At 37.6% G+C, this 11,318-nt stretch overlaps 1 protein-coding gene across 3 annotated transcripts in view; it reads right to left on the bottom strand.

Annotated features, from left to right (window-relative positions):
- Nucleotides 1–10,811: 10,811 nt before the first annotated feature.
- AHR (aryl hydrocarbon receptor) overlaps nt 10,812–11,318 on the bottom strand; it is a 51,466-nt gene continuing 50,959 nt past the window's right edge. For all 3 annotated transcript variants that reach the window (XM_060632627.3, XM_078441598.2, XM_060632628.3), the window contains one exon: nt 10,812–11,256. In XM_060632627.3, the coding sequence (XP_060488610.1) occupies nt 11,110–11,256 (147 nt within the window). In that variant the 3' untranslated portion in view covers nt 10,812–11,109. The remainder of the gene's footprint in view (nt 11,257–11,318) is intronic.

The raw sequence follows: 11,318 nt of genomic DNA, 5'->3' as shown, positions 1-11,318 counted from the left end.
GTTATTTCTCAATAGCTTCAAAATTCAAACGGAAAAGAGAAGTGCTATTTGTTTTTTGTTAAATGCTTTATGCTATCAACCAAAATCTATTTCTTCTTCTTCCATAGAAATATAATGTTAGCTGGGCCGATGGTTGCAACCAGGTGTGACCACGTGACTAACTTCGTGGGTACAGAATGTGGGCAGAAGTGTAGTATGTGTAATTTCTAACTTACTTTCTCAAAGATCCATGGTCTGGGAGAGTTCCTTCCTTTCCTTCCTCCTGGTTGGAAAAGACAGTGGCTAGAGCATATTGAGGATGGAAGGCTTGCCCGACCTGTCTGGGTGGCTTTGTGGAGTAAAGCCTATTTATAATAGACCAATGTCTATTTTTGACACGATGCACTTTTGGTCTCTTCATTATTACCAGATTGGCCTTTACCCCAACTAATACAGTTTACAAAAATTTTAAGAGCTAGCAATTTTAACATTTATTATGTGCTAGTGACTATGCTGAGCACTTTACATGTATTATCCTATTAGTTTTCCAGAAGATCCTATAAGGTAAACCTCATTATTTTATCTTCTTTTTTTTTAAAATGTTTTTCATTTATTTTTGAGAGAGAGAGCGAGTGAGTGAGCAAGCATGAGTGGGGGAGGGGCAGAGAGAGAGAGGTGGACAAAGAACCTGAAGCAGGCTCCAGGCTCTGAGCTGTCAGCATAGAGCCCAACATGGGGCTCCAACTCACAAACTGACATCATGACCTGCACAGAAGTCCGAGGCTTAATCGAGACTGAGCCACCCAGGTGTCCCTATCTTCTTTCTACATAGAAGGGAACTAAAGGCACATAAAATTTAAATAAGATCCTCATATCACACGTCTAACAAGAGAGCAGAGCCAGAGTTCAAACATAATGTACCCTGGCATATTGCGTTGGGACAAGGACTTGGGGCAGAGTGTTAAAGTCACAGTTTCAGAACAATTTCCAAGGAGCTTTAGAATAATGTATTTTGAGGATAGAGAGTATTTCTGGTTTGTCATGTTATCTTTGTGGTCAAGAATGGGGAGCATGTCCAGCAAGGAAAGCGGTATGCTTGAAAGAGCAAGCAGAACAGTCATAAGTGATGGAGGCAATTTTCTGTGGGCTTTCTGCAAATTTTGCAGAAGGTACCAATTTCTTTTGTTCGGAAATAATCTTTTCAAGATGTTCGCGTAGTGAACAGCCTCAGAACAGGTAGTGTCTCCTTTCACAGCAAAGGGTCAGGCATGCCTACCACCATTAAAAAAGATGAGCGTTCCCTCAGTTTAGGGTTCCTTTCTTTTAAGTGCATGTCAAGATGTTTGTCTTGCCTTGTGGGGAACCAACACAGATGCTAATCAGTTGATAGAATTAAGAGGAAGGGAAGTATCTTCAAAGGGAATAGAAATTAATACCCTAGAAAATAGATACCCACTTAGAATTTGTTAAATTCTAACTATGTTAACCTAATTCTAAAACACAGATAACAGTCTCTCTTCTAGGTCTTTATGCCAGAGTCCTCAAATTGGACGTCAATACCCTAAAATGTCAATAAATAGGTAGTTTAGAAAACATTTTAAAGATACAGCATCATAGAAAAATGAAGTTGAGAATAACTGTATAGATATTCTGCAAGCATTACAATATCCAGCATTATCTGAAACTATAATTCTGAATAAAAGAAAATAAGCAGTTTCATGTATCAAGGGTAAAAATGGTATTTGAGTATTTTGATTTTCCTAAGTGGAGAATAATGTGACCTTCTTGTATTGGGGAAAATATACTGGACCAGAACTCAAGATACATGAGGTCAATGTATCACCAACTAAAGAGACTTGTACAGGATAGTCTGTTTTCTTTTCAAACATAAAATGGGGGGACATGAAATAAATCATTCCAAAGATCATATCTAACACAGAAATTATGTAATCACAGATTGTCAGAAGTAGAAGGAAATTGAGTAGTGATAATGTGATATATATACACATCAGAATTTTGAATTTTCTCATAAATTGTAAATGATCATTTCTAAAGACAGATCATTATAGTTCATATCTGCCTAATTCATCTCCAAGTATCTTTTAATGATAGTCTTCTTTACATTAAGGTAAACTCTAATAGCTTGTAACTTTTATCATTGATCCTCAATTAACTTCTGTACCATAAACAAGAATGTTTTTTCCCCCGCGTTAGTATGTCAGTTATCTGAAGCAATCATGTCACAGACAATTCTTTTGTTTTCTAGTGTCTTAGTTCCTGATTCCTATTAATTCTTCTATGTATGAATTTGTATTCCCTCATGGTTCTCATTGGTTTTAAAATGTGAGTTGCTTCATGCAGGCTGTATACATCAGATACCACAGATATAATTTTGTCTATCCATCCTCCTGAAAAATTTCGTTGGAGCCTAGGGCCTAGGGCCTTTCTAGGGCCTAGTTTCAGAAGCTGATCCTTAGGAGCTGTGGATCCTGTCCAAGCTGGTGGTGGGATTGGAGGTGGGGAAGGAAGCCAAAACGTGTTCTGCCTAGGGTGAAGTTTTAAAAATTTCAATTAAACAGCACAGGAAAGCAAACTAGACAGACATAAATTCTATCCAAGCAAGTGTTGATATCTTAAAGATCATATACTAGGAAAGCAGACAAGTTTACCTAATGAAGGTGATTTTGCTTCTCAGGTGGGAGTCAGAGGGTCCCCAGGACAGGGTAGCCTAGGGCGGGCCTCCACATTCTAATAATTAAATCATAAGAATGTGTTGTTTTCCACATTTTAATGTACATATGAATCGTCAGAAATGCTTGTTAAAAATAAGATTTTCGGGGCACTTGGGTGGCTCGGTTGAGCATCCGACTTCGGCTCAGGTCATGATCTCGTGGTTTGTGGGTTTGAGCCCTGGGTCAGGCTCTGTGCTGATGGCTCAGAGCCTGGAGCCTGCTTCGGATTCTGTGTCTCCTTCTCTCTCAGCCCCTCCCCAACTTGTGTTCTGTCTCTCTCTGTCTCTCAAAAATAAATAAATGTAAAAAAAACAATTAAAAAAACAAGATTCTCAAGATTTTTGAGCATGAAGTGTCTTCAGAAATCTAACTTTTATAGCATTCTTCATATGATATGAATGCAAGATGGCCCATGAACACCCAGGAAAATACACTATTTCTGGTTTATTCATGGACCCCATGTCCTAAGGACCTGGACCGTTAGTGAGGGACTCCCTCCTGATGGGAGGGAGTAAAATAGAAACTATTCAACTGGGTTCTTGAACATCAATCTCAAACTACACCCTATTGCACTTGGTTGGCTAAATGTTCGTGGAATGAATGATTTCTTACTCCCTCTCTCTAACCACTCCCAAATCCTTGCTTGTTGAAAACATGTCTTTAATTTTAAAACTTCTCTCAATCCCTGTAATTGTTTGTCTCCTACACAATCCTTTGCCATCTTATGTAGAAAATTTTTGCCCCTTAGTTTGCCTTTTCCGAGGTGTGGGTCAGCACATCATTCTAGCTGAGTTCTAGCTGTGATTGTAATCTAAAGTTTGTAAGATCGTTGAAGTACAGAAGCAAAAGATGCCACTGTCCAGTGGAAGTGACTCCTATGGTAATGGAGAGGGAAGCACAGAGATGGAGGTGTGAACAAAAATGATGGGAGAATCACTAGATTTATGAGGGAGAATGGTTCATTCAGTTTTGTTCAAAGACCATTTAAGTTTCTTGTAGGATATTTAAAAACGGTACTAAATATTGTACAAAATAAACCATGGAAAGTCCGGGCCAGAAACTCAGAGGAGAGGTCTAGACCACACACAGAGTCATACATAAGTGATATAATTAGGTGAGATCATGAAGACAGAAACATGCAGAGACAAGAGGAAAAGGGACAGACCAAACCTTATAAAAATGTCTATCTGTAGAGTTACAGAAGGTTGGACAGAGGGACAAAGAGTGATCCGAGATCAAGAAATTTGAGGACAATGATAGGGAAGCCAAGGAAAGAAAATATTAAGGAAGAAAAACTTTCCCCTTAATAGTACACTTGCACCCCATAAAATTGGAAATAGTGAAATTCAGAGTGTGAAGATTAAATAAGAGGTCAGTGATGAAGTAAAGCAAGCAAGTCATAGCCAGCTGCTCTATTCAGTAATGAAAACAAAACAGAAGAATGATATAGTTTGATTTCTTTTCCTTAGAAGGGAATGGACTATGCTTGTACGCTGAAGAAACCATTGCACTGAAGATGTGAGCAAGTGGAGTAAGGGAAATCTGAGAGGATGGTTGGCAGAAACGTAAAAGTCAAAGAGTAGAATACTGAAGTTGATGTCAGATTGTTTCCAGTCAAATTAGAATGTTATTGTAGCCAGAAATGAGAAGGCCACGGGCTGGGGGGTAGATATTAGAAAGATGGGGTTAGATGAGTGGGGGTAGATATTAGATGGGTTCACTGAGACAGAAGTCTTACGTTTTCTATAAAAGAGGTACAGAGGTAGGCAGACAAAGGTTGGGTTTCTGGCTCTAAGTTCTGAGGAACCTTGGCTCATCATATTGTGGCTTCACCTTTCTAGTTTCTAGCTTCTGTTTTACAGGCTCCAGGGAACTTCTAGCTCTGTCTTCATCACGTGCACACGTGCTGGCTAGCAGAGGAAAGGGCAAACACAAACTAGGTTCTGTGCCGCTGCATCATGTGTATTGAGGCATCCTTTCTGCAAGTTACCACACAGATTTTCCTTTCATATATTTGGCCAAAACTCACATTAGCTACACTTATCCATGAAGGAGGCTGGAAAATGTAGTCTTTTTCCCTCATTGTGACCAGAGGAAAGTCACAGTTCTCCTACAACGAAAGAAGGGAAGATGCTATTGCCAGTCGCTGCCACAGACACGGTAAACGTTTTTGGTGAGGCCATCAGTTCTGTCACTTTGTCTAGTTGACCAGGAAAAGAAGGTGTTTTGGCCCGGGCTATGGATGGGAGTGGCAGTTGCCAAGGAGGTGGTGAGCAATTTAAGTATACAAGCAAAAATACTGTTGAAATCCTGATACTGAGGTCCAGGCTGAGGGACTGAAAAAGAAGGGACTGCACGCTAGGAACTGGAGAGGACAATAAGGTGAAGAGCTAGTTGAACAAAGAAGATAGGATTGGGAAAGGAGAGAAAATAGTGTGATTAGAAAAGCAAATTTCAAGTTGGCAGAGTGAAGGCATTTACATGTGCTCCAAGTCTGAGCTGTGGCTGTACTCATCTGGAATGGAAAAGTAGATGATTAGAGTTGATGTGTAGGAATTACAGAAGGATCCTTGAGGATGATGATGTCAGGAGATAAAAGTGGAAAGGGACATTGACCTGGAGACTAAAAACCAAGATGTTCATCAAATCAACAGTGAACAGATTGAGAAGGATTAGTGTCCTGGAGTGACTGGGTGGCTCAGTTGGTTAAGCGTCTGACTTCAGCTCGAGTCATGATCTCGCAGTTGGTGGGTTCAAGCCTTGCATCGGGCTCTGTGCTGACAGCGTGGAGCCTGGAGCCTACTTCAGATTCTGTCTCCATCTCTGTCCCTCCCCTGCTCATGCTCTGTCTCTCTCTCTCTTTCTCTCTCAAATATAAAATAAAACAATGTAAAAAAAGGATTAGTGTCAGGCACAGATTTACCTCCAACTGAGAAGAGGTTGCATGGCTATCACAGGGAAATAGTAAAAGCAGATAGTTATTGAGTAGTTGCTATGTGGCTATCATCAAACTGTTTATTTAATATGAAAATGATTTCTTTGTTAATGTCTATTTTTGAGACAGAGTGCGAGCGGAGTAGAGAGAAAGAGACGCAGAATCTGCAGCAGACTCTAGGCTCTGAGTTGTCAGCACAGAGCTGGACATGGGGCTCAAACTCATGAGCTGTGAGATCATGAGCTGTGACTGAGCCAAAGGCGGACGCTTAACCAACTGAGCCACCCAGGTCCCCTAGAAAATGATTTTTAAGTAAACTATTTTGGAATAATTTTAGATTTAAATTAGAGATGCAAAAATAGAGCATTTTTTTTAATGTTTATTATTTTTGAGGGAGAGCAAGCAGGGGAGGGAAAGGGAGAGAGGGAAACACAGAATGGGAAGCAGACTATAGGCTCTGAGCTGTCAGCACAGAGCCTGAGGTGGGGCTCAAACTTACTGCGAGATCATGACCTGAGCTGAAGTTGGCTGCTTAACAGACTGAGCCACCCAAGCACCCCGAAAAAATAGAGCAAGTTTTCATCCCCTTCATTCAGGTTCCTCTAACACCACACAGTGTCTTTCATAGCCATGGGACATTGGTGAAACAAGGAAATAAATTAATGTCAAGCAAACTTTATTGGGATTTCTGTAACTGTTGCTGTTTTTTGTCGAATTGGACCCTTGTTTGCAGCTGTGTCCTTTTGCAATGGCAGGATGCAATCCAAGATGCTGTAATATATTTAGTGCCCATTTACCTCCTTAGTCTCCTTTGGTCTGTGACAGTGTCTTGGTCTGTTTTTCTTGAGCTTGACATTTTACAGAATACTCAGGAATTTTGTGCATTTTTTCTCACTTCAGGTTTGTCTGATACTTTCACACAATTAGACTGGGATTCAGTAGAGCTGAAGTGTGCTTGTCAGAGCATCACTTAGGGAGAACACGCTGCCATGACTTACCCTTGGTGATGTCAACCCCAATCACTGGGTTAAAGCAGTGCTTGCCAGATTGCTACAGTGTAAAGTCATTATGGTTTTTGTTTTTTGTTTTTTTTTTTTTCCCTTTTCTGGACTCTGTTCTTGGGAAGCAAGTTACTAAGTTCGGCCCACATTCAAAAGGAAGGGGTACTAAGCTCCATCTATTGGGAGAATGTAGTATCTACAAACACTTAGGATTCTTCTGTAAAGAAAATTTACCCCTTCTTGCTCATTTATGTGTTTAATCATTTATATAGATCAGGATGGACTCAGAATATTTATTTTATTCTTTGGGTTTTAATCCAATGCTGTTGTTATGTTATTCAAATTGTTCCAGTTTTGGCCATTGGGAACTAAGTAGTTTATCATAAATCATTTATTGAATCCTCCAACAATCCAGTGAGGCAGGTATTATGGTTATCCTTATTTTGTAGAAACTATGACTCAGAGTAAGAGATCTTCCCAATGATTCATATCATATATGTACAAAGCCAGGAATCACACTCCAGAGCCTGTGTGCTAAGCTTTGCTATGCTCTCAGAGGGAGAAGATGTTCCACAATGTCAGTCAGTGATTAGCAGAGGTAAGATAAGAGACAACAGGTTTTGCAGCAGTTCATCATAAAGGCAGGAGTTGCAGAATGGATGAGCTTCCAAAGGTACAGTATATAGAAAAAAAAAAAAAAAAGACAAAATGTCAGAACCAAGTCTGTTACCAGGTGGAAGAAGGGAGAGTAGCTAACACAGGAAAGACAAGGACTGATAGAAGGTTTCAGGACAATGGATGTCACGGAAGCTAAGGGAAGAAAAAAGTTCACCGATGGTACAAATGGTACAATTTGGCCTGCAGGGATAGAGAATTAGCCTCTGGTGGGAAGGAAGTTAAGTGAACGTCCATAAAGCATTTTAATAGAAAGATGAAAAATAAAACAAGATTTTAGGAGATAAAAAATTATTTTAGAGAAAGGAGGTAAAGAATTTAGTAAGAAAAGGATGCAGGGTCAAGTAAGTATTTTCCAGGCTGGAGGGAGAAGCAGCACAGAGAGAAGTTTATAGAACAAAGACTGGACAGGGGCAATGTAGACACTATGTGCACAAGACTTGGAAAGGCAGGGTATTCATCTGGAAGTTAGGGGAAGCTCTCCTCACATACAGTAGGTGAGCCTAAGAGATCAAGGGTAGTGGCACTGTTGAGGTCAAGGTACAGACACACTAAGGATGCGTTACAGGTTTCTGATGATTTCAATTGTATTAGTAACACTAGAAGCAAGGTCATCCGCAGACACTGGGAGGCAAACATGAGAGTACTATCCAGTCCTGTGAGTAACTACCACCACTGGTCAGTATTTGACAGGCTCGGTGAAGGGGCACAACTGGAAGTCATTCCTGCTGATCGAAGCCACTGGAGTGAAAGCAAAGACAATTATCATGATCTCGATTTTTTTACTTGATGTTTTCAGATCAAATGGTTAAAACTGAATATGGAACTCTTAGACAAAAGACACAGTATTTCTAAAATGTCCAAATTAAGTATGGTGTTGGTCACTTGCCATGCTTATATGTCGAGCGTTGAGAAGAAATATCTAATGATTGTAATGATTGTAATGGCTAAACATAAGACTAATGTAAAAAAAGTTAATAGAATGAAAACTGTTGTTTTAGGATTTTTTTCTTCAAATAATTCTAACTGCAACATTCTTAGTGAATGTTTTCCTGAGTTTAATGCCAAAGGCGTAACGTATCATTTATATTTGTTAGAGGATAGGCTTAAGCAATAATTTTTCTAATCTGAGAACAAAATACAACATGAGTTGTTTTAAAAACTCATCAAATATTATTAAAAGCGGAGTTTTAAAATTTAATCTGAGACACTAACACCACTACATCTGTAACACCAATACAAAGTTTAAAAGAGTACTCCATTTCAGAAGCATTTTAATCTGCGACGTTACTTGAAGAGCCTTTTTTATATCCATGTAAAGGCTAAAATATCCATGGGCAGAATTTCATAAATTATTTCTTCGTGTCTCCTTCAATATTATACATTGCCTTTAATATCGTTAAAACACTGTACTAAACATGCTCTTTTCCTCTATATGAACCAGAAAGAATTTACATTAAAACATGTAATTTATACTTGATTTTATTACCATATATTATTGTATACAATTTTGTTTGATAAGGATATTATAAATCATATTTTGAACAAAATATGTATGACATAGGTATGCAGTAATATTTTGAAGAAAAAAGTCATGAAAACATCTACCAAAAATTTAGTAATACTGAAAAACACTAGTTGGTGCAGAGTAATGAATGAAAGCTTCCTCATACACTGGAACACAGGCAAATCTGGTACCGGAAGAACAACTTGGTTTAGGAAAAGTTCAAATTAGACATACCCACATACTCAGAAGTGCACATTAAGAAATGAGTCCCTCATTAGACCAGCACACGGAGCATTCTCTGTTTGGCACTTAGCAATACAGACAAATGTGTATTTGGTTTAATGTGATTTTACTATTCTTAGATACATTTTATATAGATAAAAATATACAATATTGCTTTAAAAGTTTTTAATTTTGTAAGTGTAGAACTGTCATCCTATTCACACTTTAAAAAGCCTATTTTTCCACTAAATAATTCACCCAACGGCATGTGGAAGACACTAACAAAAATGGTTATTGTGAAGGCTTTTAATGAAAAGCTTAAATGTAAAAATGGAATATTAAGCCAGACCACTGGTCTAAACCTTTAGTGATACCTCATACTGGAAACAAATTATGAAATGTTTTAGACAAATTGTTTTTTTTCCTTAAATTGATTCTATGGATTCAAAGAATGAACTGAAAATTCATAGAACTGACATACTTTTTCTGAAGCCACTTTGATAATCATTAATTTACTAAAAAAAAAAAAAAGTGAAAATAGTGCATTTTAATACTATACCTTGGTTTAAGATTCCATCATGTTTTTTATAGAATACATGAAAAATGTGCCTGCCCTTCAGATGTCACATTTAAATAAATGAGTCTTTTTTAAAAATTACCTGAGGACAGTAGAGTTATCGGGGGGATCATTTGCCTTACCAGTAATAAAGGCCATTGTATCCTAGAAACAATGTACTGTTTGAAGTTAAGAGAATGGCATGGGTGTCTTAAGACCAAAGTAAAAGCAGTTGGATTCATTATTTGATATTTTTAAAAGACGCAAGACTATATGTAAGACTCAAATTACGTGCATATATAAGGTATAGACTATTTTCAAATGAAAGCTTGAAAATACTTTAAATATAATTTTGTTCATTATAAACTATATAAATGCACCAATCGTGTCACTCATAACAATACTTTGCATCAAACATTGCCACGTTCAAACTTCACGCTCCTCAAATATGAGAAAAAACAGTTTCCACTGTACTAGTAAGTGAAAGTTATAAAGTCAACACATTCTACCTTAAAGTTCATTCTAGGTCTAAAGTAGTTTTTAAAGAATTTATACACAGTGAAATGGTGATTAAAGAGCTAGAAATAAAGCTACTTCCTCCTCGTTGCAAGTTGATAAACACGGTCCCATTCAAGCAGATCTTTGCACACCTGCAACACTGAACCACCATGGTGGAGATTTCAGTAAAGGTAAGTTGCAGTGTATCTCTTTCTCCCGAAAACACTGTTGACATTTTAGTGCTGCAGTCTTTATTTGATCAAAAAATAATTTGGAAAGACATTTTACTTTCAAAATTTTTCAACGTAAGGCACATAGCAACATTTAATATGTAGAAGCAACTAGGTAATAAATATTTTTTCAATCATAACTTGCCCTTTTCCTGAAGAAAGTGGGTGAGTAGTGCAGTTAAAACATGCCTGGACTAATACAAATGACTGAATTTAAGAAATACAAATAATGTTTGTGTGCAGAAAGTTATTAAAAAGTTTACTTTCTATCAAATATACATCCTACAGTGTTATAGGTATAAAAAATTGTGAGGCACTTACACAACAAAGGAGGAAAGCACTGAGATTATCTTTTTATAAAAGCACCAAACCACTTATTTTAACATCTGAGATAAAAGAAGATAAAAGGAAATAGTTTGTTATTTGGTGTACTAATAAGAATAGATAAGTTGAAAACTCAAAAGTATTCCATTTTTTTCTAAGTGTCATAAAGTTCCCCTGAATAAATTTTGTATATTCTCTAGTACTCAGACTATAAAGTGAATTCAATAAAGATAGCATCTCCCTCTCTCTGGCAGTACACTTTCTTTTTTAATGACTACAGTATATGTAGTTTTGGTAATTGTTTTTTAACTCTTAACATTAAAATTTGGTTTGGAATAATAGTGCGAACAACATACATCAATGCCTCCATGTAAAGTTGCTGATGTCCAACACTGATAGTTCTATTATTCTGTAATCTTCTTTAATCCATGGTGAAAAATGGGCTTGGCATTACAGGAATCCACTGGATGTCAAATCGGGGAAAGGTCTGGCTTCTGACATGTGATGAAGGGGCTGAAGGTGTGTGGGAGTCTGAGTGCTATTTATATTATTTAATTCAGCTGGATAGGTTTCATTTAAAACTCCTCCATTCTGAAACTGCAAACAAAAATAGCAATGCAACTTATTAGATTTTTCAAGTATCTTGAGCCACTAAATGA

Source organism: Panthera onca, chromosome A2, assembly GCF_046562875.1.
Source record: "Panthera onca isolate mPanOnc1 chromosome A2, mPanOnc1 haplotype 2, whole genome shotgun sequence".
NCBI lineage: Eukaryota > Metazoa > Chordata > Mammalia > Carnivora > Felidae > Panthera > Panthera onca.
This window is presented reverse-complemented; position numbering and strand designations above follow the sequence as displayed.